This window comes from Dendropsophus ebraccatus, chromosome 12, assembly GCF_027789765.1.
Source record: "Dendropsophus ebraccatus isolate aDenEbr1 chromosome 12, aDenEbr1.pat, whole genome shotgun sequence".
In the NCBI taxonomy this organism is placed as follows: domain Eukaryota; kingdom Metazoa; phylum Chordata; class Amphibia; order Anura; family Hylidae; genus Dendropsophus; species Dendropsophus ebraccatus.
The window spans coordinates 72,754,271-72,776,082 of record NC_091465.1 but is presented as its reverse complement, the minus strand read 5'-3'; the positions used below and the strand labels follow the sequence as shown (position 1 = coordinate 72,776,082).

Here is a 21,812-nt window from a genome sequence, read left to right as displayed (position 1 = left end):
GAATGACACATGGCATGAGGGGGAGACAGTGACACAGTACACAATGGGAAGAAGGGGGCACGGTACACGGGGGGAGACAATAGTAAGGTACACGAGGGGGACGCAGTGGCAGGGTACACGAGGGGGACGCAGCGGCAGGGTACACGAGGGGGACGCAGCGGCAGGGTACACGAGGGGGACGCAGCGGCAGGGTACACGAGGGGGACGCAGCGGCAGGGTACACGAGGGGGACGCAGCGGCAGGGTACACGAGGGGGACGCAGCGGCAGGGTACACGAGGGGGACGCAGCGGCAGGGTACACGAGGGGGACGCAGTGGCAGGGTACACTAGGGGGACGTAGTGGCAGGGTACACGAGGGGGACGCAGCGGCAGGGTACACGAGGGGGACGCAGCGGCAGGGCATACGAGAGGGAGCCAGTGGCACAGTGGGTACTTGTGATGCATGTTGGCATACTAACTAGACCATATTAAGAACATTTTTTTTTTCTCATCAAGAAATCCTGATTTCCTGATGTTTCCTGAAGGTAAAAAGTATTACTGTCAGGAAATCCTGAAGCTTTTCTGACAGTAAAAACTGACACGGACGAGTGAATGGGGCCTAACACCTGGCGACGGAGAGGAGCAAACGAGGGCTGTCAGCGCTCATTTGCTCCTCATTCCCCGCTTGCTGCTGGCACTATTACACGCATCGTCAACGAGCGGGTGAGTACAGGGGAGGCCGCAGGGAGCTGCGGGGGGGCTGCCCGGGTGATCGCTAGATTGTCTGGGCAGAACATAGCAGACAGCAGCGGTCTTCTGCCGCCACTCCTTTTCCACGACGAGATGGCCACAGATGACTGCTATCTAAGTCATTTGTCTTTCAACATGTTTAAAGACAAACGACTGCAATGATTAGCCAACATCGTTCATGTCGGCTGATCGGTATCTTCTATCACACAAGATGATTATCGGCCAAATAATCGTTTCGTGTAATAGGGCCTTTAGTTAACAGTGTCAACAGTTTGGAATGTGAATTACAGATAACATATAAGTATAGTAAGTAATAGAACCTATATATACCAATAAGTATCTATTAATTGTTTTACTTACAAATAACTGGTCCAATTGCTTGATAGAGGGGAGACCTCCAATCGCACTACCTACATTTGAATTCATCTTCACCCTGTTTTCTATGAAGCTGATGTTAGAGGAGCATAACTATATATATATATATATATATATATATATATATATATATATATATGTATATATATATATATATATATATATATATATATATATAAAAGTGACATGTAATCCCTTCTTTGTGGGTGGAATTCACCATGATTTGAATGAATTTTTAATCTCTCACGCCAAGGATGATTTATTTTTGTGTAAACATGTGGCCTAGATTTATTACAGCTGGCATGACCAGTACATGTGATTTACCTGGTATGGTTACTCAGATTCTCATAGCACCCAAAACTACTAATATGCACACAGATCCTACCCAATATAAAGGTGACCCCTGTGTCACCCCCGGGGACCCCTGAGCAGACAGGGAAGTTGCTGGGGAACTACAGGAACCATACAGGTGAGTAAGGCATAGTTTATTTGGTTTTAATAGTGGTATAATTATGGAGGGGCAGAAGGATGAAGAGGTAGTACTATGATGATGGAGGGGCAGGAAGATGAAGGGGGTAGTAGTATGATGATGGAGGGGCAGGAAGATAAAGGGGGTATAAGTATGATGATGAAGGAGGATGAAGGGGTAGTAGTATGATGCAGGGGAGAAGGATGAAGGGTTAGTAGTATGATAATGGAGGGGCAGGAGGATGAAGGGGGTAGTAGTATGATGATATGAAGTACAGCTGCATCATATGGGCACGAACTACCAGTATATACAGTCAGTCAGTAGAGTGCTATCCCTGAGCCACAGCCTGTATGCTGCTGTGAGGTAAAGTGTGTAATATACTGGGGACCTGATACTGGGGTGTTTAATATACTGGGGACCTGATACTGGGGTGTGTAATGCTCCTTTTGTGTTGTTCTAAATGTAAAATTCTAACTGGAAAATTTTTTGGGGAAAAAAAAACACCGCAAACCACACCCACAATAAGTTACACCCCTTGTCAATGCTAAAGAGTCCCTGGGAAAAAAAATCTCAAATGATGGCTACTATGCAGTTCTATGAGAACTAAGAATGGTCTTTTAGCTAAAAGAATATTTTGTAATATTTTAACTAGATAAAGAAAAAGATGTAGGCATTTACAGTATGTTACGTCCACACCCGTTCAGACCTCAATTGCAGTCCTCTGTCGGCCAAATACGGCCTATTGACAGGTTCCACCACACCCATCTGGTTTCTTCTGCTAGCCCTAACCGAGCTGCAGATGGTTTAGACTGAGTAGTAATGGACCTTTGCCTTTTTCACTGATTTTCCTTCCCTGTCAGGAACTACAGGTACCAGGACACCACTGGGGGAGGGGGGGGGAGACGGAGAACTACAGCTACCAGGACACCACTGGGGGGTAGAACTACAGCTACCAGGACACCACTGGGGGGGGGGGGGAAGAACTGCAGCTACCAAGACACCACTGGGGGGGGGGGGGGAAGAACTATATCTAACAGGACACCTCTGGGGATTTGGGGAAGGGGGTTTAACTACAGCTACCAGGACACCACTAGGGGGGGGAAAACTACAGCTACCAGGACACCACTGGGGATGGTGGGGGAAACTACAGCTACTAGGACACCACTGTGGGGAGAACTACAGCTACCAGGACACCACTGAGGGGGGGGAGCTACAGCTACCAGGACACCTCTGGGGATTTGTGGGAGGGGGTTTAACTACAGCTACCAGGACACCACTGGGGATGGGGGGTGACTACAGCTACTAGGACACCACTGGGGGGCCACAGCTACTAGGACACCACTGGCGGGGACTACAGCTACTAGGACACCACTGGTGGGGAGAACTACAGCTACCAGAACACCACTGGAGATGTGAGGGGGGACTACAGCTACCAGGACACCACTGGAGACAGGGGGGGGGGGGGCTAACTTCAGCTACCAGGACACCACTGGGCATTTGGGGGAGGGGGTTCAACTATAGATACCAGGGCATCACTAAGGGTTGACTACTATGCTAGGGGCATTAGGGGGCACATTACTTTTCCTTGCCCCAGGTGCTGCTAAACCATACCCAGCACTTCTGTGCACTTTTGTGCCCACATTAAGTGTGGGCACAGCAGGAGACATTATTACTATATGGGGGCACAGCAGGAGATATTATTACTATATTGAAGCACAGCAGGAGACATTATTACTATATGGGGGCACAGCAGGAGACATTATTACTATATTGAAGCACAGCAGGAGACATTATTACTATATGGAGGCACAGCAGGAGACATTATTACTATATGGGGCACAGCAGGAGACATTATTACTATATGGGGGCACAGCAGGAGACATTATTACTATATGGGGCACAGCAGGAGGCATTATTACTATGGTGGGTACAGCAGGAGACATTATTTCTATATGGAGGGCACAGCAGGAGACATTTTTACTATATGGAGGCACAGCAGGAGACATTACTATATGGGCACAGCAGGAGACATTATGAAGGGCACAGCAGGAGACATTATTACTATATGGAGGGCACAGCAGGAGACATTAATACTATATGGAGGGACAGCAGGAGACATTAATACTATATGGAGGGACAGCAGGAGACATTAATACTATATGGAGAGCACAGCAGCAAGGGACATTATTACTATATGGGCCGATAATCGTCCCGTGGCTGACTGTTGCAGTCGTTTGTTTTTCAACATGTTGAAAAACAAACGAATCAAATAGCAGCGATCTGCTGCTGTCGCTCCGTGAAACAGGAGCGTCGTCAGCAGACGCTGCTATATGCTATGGGCTGCCCGGACGATCTAGCGAACACCCAGGCAGCCCCCCCGAAGCTCCCCATGGCTGCCCCCCCCCCACGGACTCACCCGCCCACTGCCGACGTGTGGAATAGCGGTGGCAGTGAGCGGGAAATGAGGAGCAAACGAGCGCTGACAGTGCTCGTTTGCTCCTCCAGTCAGCCTGTATAATAGGGGTTTAAGTTCTAATAAAAACCAGATTTTATTCAAGCTGCAGCTGCTGAGTGCCGTTCTTTGCCTTTTATACTTTGGTTGTTGTTACTGCTTTCAGATTGATCACCGCATATGCTGCTGGATACATGGTGTAAACAGGTACACCTGTAATATGATTGCGAGTGAGAGCAATGCCGCCTGCTATACCTCTATTTTACTGTTATACTGTATGTGCACACACAGTTAAACTTTAGTGGATGGATGCCATTTCATGGCAAGTAATGGCTGTTATTTGCCATGACCATCCACTAAAGTTTTATGGTGTTTCCCATTGTTATACCTGATGAGCGAACCGAACCATAACGAACCAGATTCGTTACAAACTTTGCAAAAAGTTCATAACGAATGTAATAAAATAACAATAACAAATAAAATCACAGAATAGACCAGGATACAAGGGATTATTACTCCTATACTCCATTGTATCCTGGTATTTTTGTGTATATAAAGATGTGTGACATCACTCCTGTTTGGGTGAGCCTTAAGTTAGTCTCCTCAGATATACATGATATACATGGGTGCTGCCTAATTAAAAATATAATGTGACAGCTGTCTGTGAGTAATAACCAAGACACATGAAAGCGACTTCAGTGTTCAAGCTGATCTACTTTATTAAAGCTTAAAAAAAAAAAAAAATAGGAGAACCCCGTTTAGCAGCATCAGCTTTGGAGCGGCCTGTCGGAACTGATGGACCGCTCAGCCAATCCCTGGCTGCGGCGGTCCCGGCCAGGGATTGGCTGAGAGGTCTGTAAGCTTAGACAGGCCGCTCCGAAGCTGATGCTGCTGAGCGGGACCGGAAGAAAAAGACCTACAGCCTGGTGAGGTAAAGTATCATATTTTCAAATCGTCGATCGCCCGCCGCTCACCGTTATTTCACATAGCGATGCGCGGCTGGTGACTGATGATTTTAGGTTTGAACCTAAATGAACGGCTAATTGTTATCTCTGTTCCACAGAGCGATAATCGGCCGAATGGGGACAATTCAGCCGATTATAGCTCTGTGGAATAGGCCCCTTAGCCTTGGTCTATACTCACTGCATGCTTGAATATTGCTATTGTTGCACAGCGTTTCATAATTTATTTCACTTTGCATTTTGATTTCTACATGGGTACTTATTTATGCACTGCCATCACCTTGATCATTTGTATCTTACTTTGTACTAGAGATGAGCGAATCAGCTGAAAATTCATTTTGTTATGTTTGTGAATATTGGGTCGGTTTCGATAAAATTCGCCAATTGAATACAAGGAAATTTTTTTAAAACAGCCAAACTTAAGTAGTTACGATAGTGGAACTATTACATTGCAGCTATTTTTTTTATACAGATGTTGTTGTTACAGTGTCTAAAATTGGAAAATTACAATTTATAAATAAATGTCAGCCAGTCAATCATTAAGTTTCCGCCATGGACAGCAGTGGACATTGGTGGAACAGTGGCATAAAATATATAAACTTTCTAAATAACCACTTAACATGTTCCAATCCCCCTTCAAGTACCCTTTCACCTCCCCTTGTGTGGCACCCTATGAATCCTGTTAGTGGCACAAATATAAGGGCCAATTTAATTTTTATTTCAATTTTTTTAATTTTGATTTTAATGTAGACGTAGAGTGACCCAGCGTGAGCTGCGGTCTTTTAATGGTTCATTAGATAATATTATCGTTCACATCCTTCAGGTATGACTCAGGGGTAGTGGCGATCCCAACAGGTTTGGATGAAGGTTACAGCTCCCAGTAAGACCAAGTGGTCAGCAAGAGAGCTTCTGTCAAGCCTAGCATTCCCCCCAGAATCTCAGCCTCTCTACCCTGAAGATCTTTTGGAGGATTGTCAGGACGGTCAGCATTACAAGGCAGCACTGAGACCTGAGACTCCACTGGTTAATTGGCCACAACGCAAGGGAGGGTAAGCCTATAACAAAAGTACAGGATCATACTGCATGCCACTGGAGGAAGACAGCATAGTAGAGGATAATTTTGGTCCAGGCTACAATGATGATGTTGAAGAACCTACGAGGAATCTCAGGACCACCACAGATCCTGTCTCTGGTATGCGGCTCCAACAGATCCTCATCCCTAGAAAGGATGCTAAGCTCATCCTGGATGCTTACTATTACCAATCCGGCCACCCAGGGGCGGTCTTGGCATTTCTGGGGCCCCAAGCGAAGTTATGTCTGCCCCCCCCCCCTCGACACGCATTCCAAAACAATAGACCGCTGTGTGTTGCCCCGGTAGTATATACCCCTTGTGTGCTACCGCCAGTAATATATACTCCTTGTGTGCTGCCCCCAATAGTATATACCCCTTGTGTCCTGCCCCCAGTAGTATATACCCCTTGTTTGCTTCCCCCAGTAGTATATAGACCCCTGTGTGTTCGTTCCCCCAGTTATATATAGCCCCCCCATGTGCTCCCCCAGAAGTATATAGACCTCCTGTGTGCTGCCCCAGTTGTATATAGACCCCCCTGTGTGCTGCCCCCAGTTGTATATACCCCCTGTGTGCTCCCCCACTGTATATAGGTCCCCTGTGTGCTCCCTCAGGGGTATTAAGCCCCACTGTGTGCTCCCCCACTTGGATATAGACCTCCTGTGTGCTCCCCCACTTGGATATAGACCCCTGTGTGCCCCTCCAGTAGTATATAAACCCCCTGTGTGGTTCCCCCAGTAGTATATAGACCCCCTGTGTGCCCCACCAGTATTATATAGACCCCTTGTGTGCTGCCCCAGTTGTATACAGACAACTGTGTGCTCACCCAGTTATATATAGACCACCTGTGTGCCTCACAAGTAGTATATAGACCCCCTGTATGTTCCCCCAGTAGTATATAGACCCCCTGTGTGCCCCACCGGTAGTATATAGACCCCTGTGTGCTCCCCCAGTAGTATATAGCCCCCCTGTGTGCTTTCCCACTTGGATATAGACCTCCTGTGTGCTCTCCAAGTTATATATAGACCCCATTCTGCTGCCCCAAGTAGTATATAGACTCCCTGTGTGCTGCCCCAGTAGTATATAGACTCCTCTGTGAATCCCCAGTAATCTATAGCCCTCCTGTGTGCTCCCCCTGTTATATAGCCCCCATGTGTACTCCCCCCATTTATATAGACCCCCGATGTGCGCTCCCCCAGTTAAACAGACCCCTGTGTGCTCCCCCTCCCATATAGTATATAACACAATAAAACAAACACTTATACTCACCTGGGTCCGGGCGTCTCCTCTTCTCTTCACTCTTGTGGCTGCAGGAAGGGTTTTCCCTGCGATCACAAGAGGCCACACTCCCCTTGTCCTGGCGCCTATCCAGTGATGTCACTAGAGCGCCGGCACCACAAGGACAAAGCTGCCACTTGTGACCGCAGGGAAAACACTTCCTGCGGCCACAAGAGTGACTGACAGGAAGGGAGCCAATGTCTCCCGACCTGTCAGTGCTGCTGCATGTAACTATGAGCGCTCATTACGAGTGCTCATAGTTACAGTTCAGATGGCAGCAGTGAGCGAGGCAGCGGCCCTGTCCAGCGGTCTTGAGCACAAGAGCGGGGCGTGAGGGCCCCCCTGGATGTTGGGGGCCCCAAGCGATCGCTTGGGGTGCTTGGTGCCAAAGACCGCCACTGCGGCCACCTCAGAGTCCACAAGACACAGGCGACTGTCCGAAGAAGATTCTACTGGGTTGGAATGCAGGCTGACATTGAGAGCTGGTGTCAAAGCTGCCCTGTGTGCAACTTAGGCCAAGATTGGCAAGAAGGATGGCGGTGCACCTCTGCATCAGATTCGTACTTCCTGGCCAAACGAGCTTGTGCACCTTAAAGGAGAAGTCTGGCCAAAACTATTTTTTAATATGTTATTACTTACGGAAAGTTAGACAAATTTCTAATGTACATTAATTATGGGAAATGCACATATAGGGCTATCTCCCTTAATTTAGTAGATCAGGGAGACTTTAGATTCTCTAAAAAAAGATGTCACAAACCGGGGGTGTAATTACAATGGATCCCCAGCAGGGGAGCACTATATTTAGAAGTCAATGGGAGGCATTTATTAAGTCCGGCGTTTTTTACGCCGGACTTAAAAATGCCCCCGCAGCTCCGGCGGTACGGGGATTTATGTAGAGGCGGACTGCCTGTACATAAATCCTGTGCGCGCCGCCGAAAACCTACGCCAGCTGAGGACTGGAGTAGGTTTTCGGCGTACATTTGGGCGGAACGGATGATAAATCGCGCGGACTCTGAGTCCGCGCCCTCCGTTCCGCCCACTTCCCGCCTACTTTCCGCCCCCTGGCGTACTCGGCGGAAAGTGCCGATTTGCGATTATTTTATTCGCAAATCGGCCATTTGCGTATAAAATACGCAAATCGGCACTTTCCGCCAAAAATCATCCGTCCGCCGGATGATAAATGTGGCCCAATGAGTACCATTGACCTCTATATATAATGTGCCCCTGCTGGACACTCCAGTGTAATTACAATGGATGCGTATGTAAATGTAATACAGTATACAGTGTTTTTGATTGAATACATTTATGGAATACTTTGGGGAGCAAGTGTCCTTGCTCCCCAAAGTATTCCATAAATGTAATCAATCAGTACATAACAGTAACCCGCACCCGCCCGCCGAACCACCGCCACTGCCAAACACCTGCCGCTCTGGACCAGACTCAACTACTACTCTCATGGTGATGGGAGAGTAGTAGCTGGGTTATATTGCCGCCACCGCTGATGCTGCTGCTGATGGGAGCAGGGGGAGCCGCTCATCACTGTGCAGCTACCATCCCCTTCTGCTCCCCCCTCCTCCTCCGGCCAAACTTTACGCTGACTATGTGATGGCTGACTCCCCGCCCAGCCACCACTCTCCGATACACATGCCGGCTCCCGATGCTTCCTGGTGTCCCCGGCCGGCAGAGCGGAGAGCGGCGCCGGGCGGGGAGTCAGCCATCACATAGTCAGTGTCAAGTTTGGCCGGAGGAGGAGGGGGGAGCAGAAGGGGATGGTAGCTGCACAGTGATGAGCGTCTCCCCCTGCACCTATCAGCAGCAGCGATATAACCCAGCTACTACTCTCCCATGACCATGAGAGTAGTAGTTGAGTCTAGTCCAGAGCGGCGGGCGTTCGGTAGCGGCGGCGGTACGGCGGGTTACTGTTATGTACTGATTGATTACAATTATGGAATACTTTGGTATTCCATAAATGTATTCAATCAAAAGCACTGTATACTGTATTACATTTACATACACATCCATTGTAATTACAATGGAGTGTCAAGCAGGGACGCACTATATATAGAAGTCAATGGTACTCATTGACTTCTATATATAGTGCGCCCCTGCTGGACACTCCATTGTAATTACACCCCCGGTTCGTGACATCATCTCTTTTTAGAAAATCTGAAGTCTCCCTGGTCTATTAAATTAAGGAAAATAGCCCTATATGTGCATTTCCTATAATTAATGTACATTAGAAATTTGTCTAACTTTCCGTAAGTAATAACATATTAAAAAATAGTTTTGGCCGGAGTTGTCCTTTAATCATGTCCCAGTCAATGACCAGACTGCAAAGACCACTGCAGTGATATTCTACCACCACTATGTGAGGCACTACGGGTGCCCAGAAGCTGTTCTTTCAGACCAAGGTCCAGTGTTTGAGTCAAAGCTCTTTCAGGAACTCTGTTGGTTCCATAAGTGTAATAAGCATACCACCCGCAGGGGAATGGTCTTTGTGAAAAGATGAATCAGGTGATCATCAATATGCTTCAAAACAGCAGCAATATTCAAGCAAGGAGAATGGCCTGAGCTTCTTGGAGACTTGGAGATTTATAACAATATGACCCACTGCTCCACTGGCTATTCACCGTGTTACCTGTTTGGGCAAAAAGGCCAATTGCCTAAGGACCATGCCTTAGGAATCCAGATGTCATTTATTTGACTCTCAGCCTCAAGTTAACTTAGTACACGAATAGAGATGAGCGAGTAGTGAAATATTCAAAAATTTGAAATTCGATTCGAGTGGACCCCGATACTCAACTATTCAATCGAATATTGAATCCCATTAAAGTCTATGGGAGAAAAATGGTCATTTATTGGAAAGCAAAATTCGACCACTTGGAGGTCCAAGTCCACAATGACATCTCTGGAAATGATGTCCAGACCTCTGGAATACAACTGGGACAGCAAGGGAAGCATGCCTGGATGCATCTAACACACCAAAGTAGAAGCATTACGCCACTATCACAGCCTTACAACAATACCCTCCAAACACAATATACCCTCTATATAAAGTAGAAAAAACACCAGTAAACCTTCTTTCCTCTACATTGACATGGTCAAATTTAAAGCAAAATAAACATTTTCATGCACCCTTTTAAATCAAGATGCCTATGACAAATACAGATGGCATAGGCAAGAGTGAAATCAAACAGCACCCACCACTAACTGTAGGTGTGTGTGTGTGTGTGTGTGTGATGTGGTCAAACACGTTCTACACAAAGGGGTGTGGTACTCATGGAAACCATATAAAAACTGAAATTGAGGCCTATCGGTGAGGTAACCCCTCTGAAAATCCAGGGAGTTACAGGAGAACTGATAATACAGTTTTCTTAAGAGACCATGGAATTTGAATGTTCACACTTTTAAATCCTTTAAAGGAGTATCTTAGAGAAGGCAAATTTGAATTGAATTTCATGGGGAAAAACCCCCCACTTCTACCGCCTCTACCAACCTGATTGATCCTGCCTGCTAAACTGTGACTTTTCACCTAAAAGGTAAATCAAAGATTGAATTCTAGTTAATTTGAAATCAAAGATTAAAAAAAAAAAAAAACACACAGCCGATAAGGTGGCCTTTACCAACCTGCTGACTTCTGTCTTTGAAACAGCTACAAAATAAAAGAAAGGCAGAGGACACCCCCAGTGCCAAGTTTTTGGCCCACACCCTGATGCAATTGTGCACGAGAGCCTAATTATTGGAGGTAAGGAAGCCAGAAGGCACCTATATGATCAATACCAATTAGTTAGACAAGTTACAGTGATTCTTCGACATACGGTATACCAACATACCGTATTTTTCGCTTTATAAGACGCACCTGATAAGATGCACCCAGGTTTTAGAGCAGGAAAAATGGGAAAAAGCTGTTCGGTGCCATACTACACAATGAAGGGAGTTTGTCTCCATTCATTGTGTTGCGGTGATGATATTTAACTGCAGCTCAGCCCCCATTTAAGTGAATAGGAACTAAACTGCAGTTACAGCTGTATATTTGTATGGGCAAAATGTTTTTTTTTCTGTAGTTCAACAGAAGTTATGGGACCTGATATATTGTGATGTGGATGGATAGCAGCTTACGGGGACCGGAAGTTCTACACAATATATCAGGTCCCAGCAAGCTGCTATCCATCCACATCACAATATATCAGGTCACAGATGTGGATGGATAGGCAGACAATCGGATCGGATGAGCGGGCGGACGGGTGAGCGGACAGGCGGGAGGACGGGTCGGATGGAGACGATTATGCCGGGCCGGTGAGGGAGAGCAGCAGCGGCTTGGGGGGGGGGGGGGGGGGCCGAGAGAAGGGTTGTTAGCAGCAGCGCCGGGGGGGGGGGGGGGGGGGGTAGCGGTTAGAGTCCACAGCGGCATGCCGGCATTTGGGCCCGGCGTGTTCGCTTTATAAGACCCAGAAGGAAAGTGCATCTTATAAAGCGGAAAATACGGTACCTTTCTGGACCATCGTAAATTGAGACCAGACTCAACATAAAATGCTATAGACAGTCAGGGTCTTTGGGACATGTAAAAACTAGATGTAAACCAATGAAACTGGTCATTTTACTGGTAAAACCCCAGTATTACTGAAATGCATGCACTGGTTGGCTGTCTAGTAGTGATTCTATACAGTACAGTGTGTTACTATATGTCCTGTGCTGCTCCTCTATGCACCAGGTGAGGGTGGCTTTATTTTATATTTCTGGGACCCTGCGTGATCTGTACAGGAGCCTTAATTATCAGCTTATTTTCCTTTAAAATTGTATTTTTCTCATTTTGGGATAACATTTTAGGGGATTCAGAACCAATTACCAGTTTTCCATTAAATTTTGGTCTCAACATAAAATGGTTTTAAAAGGGGTTATCCAGCGCTACAAAAACATGGCCACTTCTCCCCCTACTGTTGTCTCCAGTTCAGGTGCAGTTTGCAATTAAGCTCCATTTACTTCAATTGAACCGAGTTTCAAAACCTGCACCCAAACTGGAGACAACAGAAGGGGGAAGTGGCCATGTGTTGTAGTGCTGAATAACCCCTTTAACATACAATGGTTGTCCTGGAACCAATTAATATGGTATGTTGAGGAGCCACTGTATAATTAAAACTCTCAAACTTTGTTTTTGATGCCATAGAGTTGAGGCCTTTAAAAGGTTATTTTGATGCCCTTAAGGTGAGCTCTCCAAAAATGAAACACCCTCAAAACTTAATTTGTAACATATGTTGGAAAAAGATTTACAATGGACTTTGCCCTCTTTGTATATATGTTGCTCAGTGCCAGATGACCAGTTCCTGCATTATGAACAATTTAAAAGTTGCCTACTCAACTTATAAAAATGTAACTTTATGCTCTTAACTGTCTTATATGCTAACTTATGCTTTCCCCTAGAGTTACACTTGGGACAGCTTTCTCCAAGAGTGCGTGTGAGCGTTAACATAGGTAGTTTCCCAAGCAGTTTCCCAAGCTTTATACCACCCAGATAAAAGTAACCCTCTCAGGTTACACATAATACTGTTAACTGTGGTTTTCAGTCCAGACACTTGTCTCCCCCCCCCCCCCCCCCCCCCCCCCAGCTCCTTTGCAGTTTAGTCTAGTTCTAGACAGGAAAGACAGCACCTGTTCTTCCCCAGAGAGACAACTGCAGGTATGCGCTGCTAGACAACTGGGAAAGCTTTGGGAAGAGCCTCAGCAGTCACCCTCAAAAGAAAGGAAGAGGGACTGATTCCCAGTAAAGCTAGTTAGGCCTTTTTTCCCCCAGGAGTAGCACTAAAAGTTTAACACCCTGAACAGTGATGAACATCACATTTTTTTTTTAAGTAGAAATGTAAGCAGCACGATGATCACTAGTTAGCCTAGTTGCAGTACATATGACTCCAGTATTGTGCTACTACACCTGATTGGGTAGGGTTGATCCCATTACATTTCAGCATTTTTTAATAGAACACAAAGAGATTGTTAATAAGTTTTATTCTGCCATCAAGTACAATGTATGCCACAGCTCATAGGAGGCTCCTTTTAGCACTTATGCTGACAAAAAAGTTTCATAAAAGGTCTCCTATGAATAAAATGTACAGTAAGTGTAAGGTTACCAACATGGCTCAGGGTAGTCAGTCTTGGGATTGTATTAAGATCTGGAGGCAGTGGTGTGTCTGGTTAAAGTTCTTTATGGACCAATTCTTGTACAGATTTAGAACTGGATACAAGTCACCGCGACATCTCCTCCAACCTCAACCATGTCAACGTCGCCGAAACTCAGGCGATGGGTGTAGTCGAATACTTTTGTTCCGTTAATATAAACCTCAAAGGAGCTTCCTTCATTTCTGATTGACATCTGAAAGGAAAAAGATTGGATTAAAAATTCATAGAGAAGGAAAGCAATAGAGCGGGGTGCAGCCATAGTGTACTGTGGTTTGACTCAGGGGGAATCATGTTGCACCCAGCTGAGCTGTGGGGTAATGGAAGTGATAGGGGTTAATAGTGAGAAGATTAGATCATGTGAGGAGAAGGAGCTATAGGGGTAAATAGGCTTAGGCAGAAAGTAGTATACCATTCCCACCCAGTGTGAGGTAGCAGAGTCCCACCCTTCCTTTTAGAATGTTAGGTAGAGGATGGTTGTACAGGTTGCAGGGTAGAAGAGGGCCCCTTGGAGGCAAATTGTAAGGGAAGGTGCACGAGTAAGACGTGCATCAGAATTGATAGACTGAGGCTCTCTCGGGCAATAAGCTCACAGGTTATGTGCATTAAAGGGCAGAACCTTTGTGTCGGCGAGTGCAATACGAGTTAGTGGTCACAAGTGGGGTCTCCAAGGGGACCTTCTACCTGAGCAAAATTCAGGAAGTACTTACTGATTGTTCTGATATTATGCTGATACTTATGTTACGGTCAGGTTTTATATGGTTTATACTGTTCTATGTATACATGCAGAGATGTTTTTCTACTTACTTGTGAGTTAACATGGCCGTTATGGCCTCACACCAACAGGATTCTAGAGTCTTTATTATGGGAAGGGTGAATTGACGGGAAAGCAGGGCAATGAGTTATGTTAATAGGAGGCATGCATTGCATCCTGTAGTCAGGCACATCAAGAGCCACCTTTTTTGCACAGCTGTAATTTTAAAATTTCCCCTATTGTGTCTGGACTGACCACCCCTGCCTACATCCTCTATTTCTTCTTTACAGTAGTGGGTTACAGTGTAATAACCTAAACGTGTAGGTCAGTTATGCTTGTCGATGTCTGGGATACTGGAGTTCACTGTGCGGATCCAGAGCTGTTACTTAATGTCTGTACACTATTGGTTAAAAGTGTCGTGTAAACTGACGACCTTATGTGCCATGTTGGCAACGTCTGTTTATAGCATGACATGTTTGATTTATTGTGCCAATAAAAGTTTGAGAAAAAAAAACATAAAAATTGCCCCCATACACACTGCTGGATTTCTCAAGAGGTGCACCCCAACGTAGCCAAGAATTTTCTATTTAATACGTTTTTAGCCAACTGTGTCAAAAATGTTAATTTGGTGCACATGGAGTACATGCCTACATACGTGCAATGCCACGCCTTCTCTCACATGATGCAATTTTTTTTTTTTTTTTCTTAAAGGGGTGGGGGTTCTCTTAAGAGCAGTAGTCCACAACCTATAGTTCTCATTATGCCTGGAAACCACGGAGTATGCCCAAGCTTGACTAGCTGTTAGAGATGAGCGAACCTCTAGCATGCTCGAGTCGATCCGAACCCGAACGTTCGGCATTTGATTAGCGGTGGCTGCTGAACTTGGATAAAGCCCTAAGGCTATGTGAAAAACATGGATATAGTCATTGGCTGTATCCATGTTTTCCAGACAACCTTAGAGCTTTAGCCAAGTTCAGCAGCCACCGCTAATCAAATGCCAAACAATCGGGTTCGGATGGACTCGAACCCGATTCGCTCATCTCTACCAGCTGTTGCAAAACTACAGTTCCAGAGGGTCATAAATTGCACACCACTGAAAGAGTATTGTGACTACAGACAAGACACACATCCCTCAAGCGTAGCTGCCCATTCAAAGGCTGCACACCTTGGTTTAGATTGACCCTAGCATGATCAAAATGCACTTATCTCTAGTAAAAACCAGTGGCGCCTTGGACATTTAAAATAGACTCATGATCATACTTAAAGGCACCTGATAAAGTGAGTGGGACTGAGCTGCAATACCACACACACACACACGACAACCACTTTAGCCTTATCCTTGGTTGCCCTTACCGTGAAGTTTTGCCCAGGTTGAAGCGGCATGGTTGGAGTCTCCTTTTCCTCAGGACCCCAGCTGCCATCCGTCAGAGTATTTCTTACTATTTCTCCTTCAGGAAAACGAGGATTGACATGAAGGTGGATATTCTTAGTTTTGGTGTCAACAAGATTTACATGGAACCTGAAACGGAGACAGTGACCTCAGATGTAAACATAAGACTATATCCAAGTTGTGTTAACTTTAACGTGTGTGGGCTTTCAATATCTACAGAATTATATATCCTGGCTGCTTTCTTAGAACAGTGCCACATCGTCCTTGTCAGTTCACGCATGCGCCCTGGCTCTGAACAATTCCAGCCAGAGCCTATGCCCTCAGCTGATAAGCACAGTGCGCCTGGACCGCTCTATGGTGCACGCGCAAATTGTTAGTCCAGGTTGCGCACCGCATGCATGAACTGACAAGTGTGCACAGGGCCTTTGCCGTCAACGGCGCATGCGCAGCGACAGAGGTCAGAGCCAGCCCACGATGAATATTCAGGTGAAGCTGGTAGGAGGAAGTAGTTGGGAAGTGGGACAAATTGGGGCACCATGACTCCTCTTTGACACTTGTGCCGCAAGTTATGGATCAGATTGCTGAAAAAGTACAGCAGCTACCGGAAAAAGGTAACGCACACACCTTCCTCACAATGTCAGCACCTCAGAAACAGAAAAAGGTGTTGACAGATTCCCTTTAAGGTTCAGTCACTAGCTCTGGAGAACAAGCTAAACAAGTCCTGCCTGGCCTGAAGCCAGGCACTAACTTTATTAAAGGAAGTTTAGACTTGAGGGACACTCGTGTAGCCAAATCTAGTTTTGGCTGCAGCTGTGCAGTGAAAGTGACACCTAGTGGTTGGAGTAAGGTACAGCAGCTTATTGTCCCAACTGTGACACTGACCAAAAGAAATGGGCATATTTTACTAATTGAATTACACTTTATTATTTGACATATTACAGGAGGTGTAGATGATATAACACATTTTATATCAGTGGGGATTATTCACATCATAAAACCCTATTGCACAAAAACCCATAAGTTCATTGAGAAGAACCCCCCCCCCCCCCCCATTATACTGCACTAACCCTAAAATCACCAGACTCCCTGTATTACCTTAGGCATCAGTCACAGGTCAAAATACATATACCAGGCTATAACAATTCACTACTGTTCTACACTCACCCATGGTATGTGAGCAAACAGCTCTCTACCCTAATGTACATTTTGCATATAGGATGGTTCCTCAAGGGTGCCTGAGGAAGGATCTTGTACACCCACGTGACTAGTTAGCGCCGATTCGCATACAATGCACACTATAGAATACTGCACATTACAGACCCAAAGGACAGCAAGAATCCAAAAACATACTTGTTTGCGTCATTCGGTATGGATCCCATGACAAGGAGACTTCCGGTTGGGCCAAAGTTTGCATGGAGAAGAGCTTTATAGGACATTCTCTATGGGGAACAATATGAAGCCTTTAGTGTTAGAGCAGGAAAGGAACCTCCCTCAGTATAGTCACTAAAGTAAGAAACATACCGGCTCATAAGTCATGATTGCTTCTTGTGGCTGAATATAGAGAATAAAAAAGTTACAAATGCAATAGTAGCATTATACATATAGTAGTATTATACATATAATATATCTCACTCTGCTACACACTGTCAGCCTCTCTAGCATCTAAAAAGCGAGTCTTAAATACACTATTTTACTGTAGAAGTCAGATGGTTTAGCTCACCAACGAATTTAAATTATTAAAAAAAAAATAAAAAAAAAAAAATATATATATAAACACACACCAGGGAAGGTGGGAGGGGAATGGATTTTTTACTGGAGTTTTGATCAAATGCTTAATTGAGGTCAAGTATTTCAAATAGTGTACTACTCAATTGAGTAGTACTCACTCATCTCTACTAGTAACTCATTTGGGGGTGGGAGAGTGGAGTAGGTACAGTTTAGCTTAAAGGGGAGGGAAAGACACCACATCCACATGTTATACACACACTGATCTTTTGCTTCTCAGCAACATTTAAAAGTAAAAGCAAGAAACACAACATCAGTTAGTTTACCCTCAAATCAAGTTCACTTGCCACTTAGCCTCTTGTAAGGTAGGTCCATAATCTAGATAGCACTGGGCAGAAACCCCCACAACAGCACCACCACCCTTAGGCTGCATTCCCATGTTCCTCACAGAACATGGAATGCCTGTAACAGAGTCTCTCTCTCTTCTCTCCCCTCCGGGCAGCATCTGTAAATAGATACTGTACAGATCTTCCCATCCATATCACCACACCAATCCACCCAGCTTCCCTTACTTTGTACTCTGAGACAGCAGACTGAGAAGAGCTGGGGGATTAACCCTTATGTAGTTTCCTGATAATGAGGAACACCTGGGCCAAATAGGTGGAGTGCTGAAACCAAGAAATACCAAAAAAGTGAGAGGACAGAATCCACAGGGTCGTAAAATGGACAGAAGAATAAGGGTGGGTTCACACTGAGGAATTCTCGCGGATAATATACGCGGAATTCCGCTGTCTGTCCGCGCGCCTTTCCGCCGGCTCCATAGACACCATTCTTTGGGCTGGTGTGTTCGCTATGCGCCCAAAGAAGTGAGTTTTTTTTTGGGGGGGGGGGGGGACTGATGGAAAAATGTACTGTATGCATTTGGGTGCATCCATTTTGATCCGTTTTTCCATTGACTTCCATTATAAAAAAAAAAAAAAATGTACAAAAATGTAGCTGGAAGTAATTATGGAAGTAAATGGGAAAACAGATTACAACAGATGCACACAAATGCATCCGTTTCTTCATCTTTTTTTTGTTGTTGTTGCAAAAACGGATAAAAAAATTGGATTGCAAAAAGGTTCAAAAGGAGCCTGACAGAACTCCATTAATTGTTTTGGGGTCTCTTAGGTTTTCAGTTCACTTTTTTTTTTTTTTGGGGGGGGGGGGGAGGGGTTGTAAATTTAGGTAAAATGATGGACAAGAGCAGAAAACTTGATAGATTCTATTAAAGTATTGGGGTCTGTCGGGTTCCGTTTGTGCCGTTGGTGTAGCAGTCAGTGTGGACTGAGCCATAGGTAATGTTTATACTGCATTTTGGTGCCATATTAAGGCTATGTTCACACACAGTGTTTTCGCTCAATATTTTAGTCAGTATTTTGTCCATAGGGGGGGAGGTAGTTGCAGCTCAGCCCACTCTATTGAGTGGACATATTAAATAGACTCAACTCCAAACTGATCAGGTGAGTTTCTGAGTATTTGTCTAAGGAGCCACTAGTTTTTACTAGAGATGAGTGAGCTTCAAGCACACTTGGGTACATCTGAACCAGCGTGCAGCGTTTGATTACTGGTGGCTGAAGTTGGATTCTGCCCTGAGCCTGCCTGGAGAGCATGGATACAGCCACTGGTAATGAGATGCGGCGCGCTCTGGTTTGGACCGATCAAAGTGTGCTTGCGGTTAACTCGTCTCTAGTCTTACCTCTTTACCCCCATACAGAGTTCACTGTAAGGAAGGGGGAGGGCAGTGGGCAGCTAACCTTGAGGTAGGAAGGGTATTTTTTCGTAGTCATAGAGAATAGAGAGTTTTCAGACGATACACTTGTGCAGTCTATGACTTCTGGAAGTGTAGTTTTGTAACAACTAGTCAAGCTTGGGCATTGTGAGGGTTATTGGTTGTGCACTACTGCTCTTGAGAAGGACCACCCCCTTTTTTAATTTACGTCTCACACCATGTGGGAGGGGGCACAGCATTGTATGTAGGCATGTCCTAAATGTGCACCAAACTAACACTTTTGCCAAAATTGGCCAAAAATTTCACTTTAAAAAAAGTATTCAAATATAGCCCTTGAATATGCTGGATTTATCAAGACTCATATACCTTTTGATGGATCTGGCAGCATGTACAGGGAAAATCTTAATGGTGCGTTCACACCTACAGGATCTGCAGCTGATTTTCTGCAGCAGATTTCATTTAAATAACTGAACACAGCATCAAATCTGCTGCAGATCCTGTAGGTGTGAACGCACCCTAAAAGTACATCTCGGCAAAAAAAATATTTCTTGATGCTTCTGCCACTTAATGTTCACATTCCTTTGTATATTAATCCAATCCAATTTCCTTTCAGATGTTAATCAGAAATGAAGGAAGCTCCTTTGGGGTTTATATTAATGGAACAAAAGCATTCGACTACACCCATCGCCTGAGTTTCGGTGACGTTGACATGGTTGAGGTTGGAGGAGATGTCGCTGTGACCTGTATCCAGTTCTAACTCCTACAAGAATTGGTCCCTAAGGAACTTGAACCAGACACCACAATTATTAGATCCTAATAGAAGCCCAAGACACTGAATACATATGTTGCTAACATTAGACTTTTTATTCATGGTAGACCTTTTATTAACTTTTCTTGTCAGCATAAGTGTTAAAAAGGAGCCTCCTATGAGCGGTGGCATACATTGTACTTGATGGCAGAATAAAACAAATTTATTGCCAGTCTTGTGTGTTGTCTGTAAAATCTCTGGGTAGGGGTGAGCCCATTGCATTTCAATCAGTAGGGGTAGTAGCATAATACTGGTGTCATGTACAGGGATATTAGATTGCTGGTAATATCCTTCATCAGCACATTGCTCCTCGTCCTCAGCGCTGCTACTGTGCTAACTAGTCATCCATCCTGCTGCTGAAATATTACTATAATGCAATGTCCGTTCCTCACTGTACAGGGGGTCACACTTGTTTCTGCTACTCCTGGGGAAATGGGCTGAATGTCAGAAACTTAATACACTTTCTTGAGTTTACAGAGTGTCAAACCTGTTGCCATTCCCTGAAAAGGGCAAATTTTGGGGTGCTGCTGTTTGTACTAGGCCTGTCATGGTGTGAGGTAGGTCTGGTATTGGTAGCAGTACGCCCCCAACATTTTACTACAATCCTCCCTGCCTGTCAAGTTCTGGTCCTTGCTTAATCGGCTGCACCAGGGCTGGGACAATGGCAAGAGCCTGGACATTATGGAGGGCTCTACATGGGATTTGGGGACATCTTTAATGCTGGGGCTGAGGGCGGGAAAACCTGTGTGGTAAATTACAGCTGTGGTGTTTGTACACAGCTGTGTGACTGGTTCTCATAGGTCAGTTTCTGGCCTATGGGAAGTCGTCGTTGGGGTGTCAGAACAAGTCAGAGCCCCAGTGACAGGAGGATCATTGGTCAATCCTGTCCCATGATCCTCCTGGCCTAAAGTTATTTAACATCTGGATTCCAGATGTGAGGTGCGTTCTTACCTCAGCATCTGGAGCTCACATACCTGTGCTGTAGGGCAGTTGCTCGCCCGCCCTCCCCTATTTTTGTCTTATTTGCTTTCTGTTTTTATTTCTTGTCACGGTCATTTATTAGAAGGAGGGGTAATGTTGCTCGCCTCTGGCGGGTGAATAATTCTGATTTATGGTTTAAAGGTTCAGTTTATCTACTCAGGTCTTTATAGTATTTGGTAAGTGTTGGTTTTGATGGTTAAAATTGAATTAAGTACAAAGTTTATTTATTTAATTTTATCTTTAATAAATGGCCGCGGCCTCATTTTTTTTAATTTTTTTTTTCCAATAAGTATGGTGTCGGTCTCTTATTTTTAGAAGGTAACCTAGTATGTCCGTAAAATCCCATGGGATGAGGCGGCTGCCTGCTGTTCTAGTCACTTATAATAATCTAGCTGCACAAAATCCTCTTCTCCCTTTCTGTCCCTCGCAGCTGAATCTTAGTTATATAGGTAGTACAGTTGAATCTCCCTATCACCCCCCTCCTTTTGATATACTATAAATATATATATATATATATATATATATATATATATATATATATATATATATATATATATTGATCTAAGAACTTGCCTAAGCATGTATTAAAGCCCTCCACTGTATGATATATCTATCATATCTCCTCTTACACCGTACATCACTGAGACAAAATGTAATTCTTTTAATCTTTCATTATAACTAAGATGCTCCATTCCCTTTTTAGTTTAGTTGCCACCTTTTTTGTACCTTGGACATGGGCTCAAAACTGGACAGCATACTCCAGATGAGGCCGCACCAAAGCTTTATGAAGCTGTAATATTTAGTGATGAGCGAATACTGTTCGATCGAATAGATATTCGATAGAATAGTGAGATATTCGATATTCGTACGAATATCCCGCGAAT

The 21,812-nt window shown here is 44.9% G+C and overlaps 1 protein-coding gene across 1 annotated transcript; it reads right to left on the bottom strand.

Moving 5' to 3' along the window:
* Positions 1–13,551: 13,551 nt before the first annotated feature.
* LOC138768750 (galectin-4-like) lies at positions 13,552–17,189 on the bottom strand. The gene is made up of 4 exons (XM_069946704.1): positions 17,165–17,189; positions 16,994–17,082; positions 15,607–15,772; positions 13,552–13,695 (listed from the first exon to the last, which is right to left on the bottom strand). The coding sequence occupies exons 1-4, from the start codon at positions 17,177–17,179 to the stop codon at positions 13,552–13,554; spliced, it is 414 nt and encodes a 137-aa protein (XP_069802805.1). The 5' UTR covers positions 17,180–17,189.
* Between the last annotated feature and the right edge of the window lie 4,623 nt (positions 17,190–21,812).

Bases quoted from the DNA above. Each gene is read 5' to 3' on its own strand.
- LOC138768750 (XM_069946704.1), bottom strand. The intron at 15,773-16,993 runs GTATGTTTTTGG...TCTCCGTTTCAG, and splicing joins ATACCGAATGACGCAAACAA to GTTCCATGTAAATCTTGTTG. The intron at 13,696-15,606 runs GTAAGGGCAACC...TTTTCCTTTCAG, and splicing joins AACCTGGGCAAAACTTCACG to ATGTCAATCAGAAATGAAGG.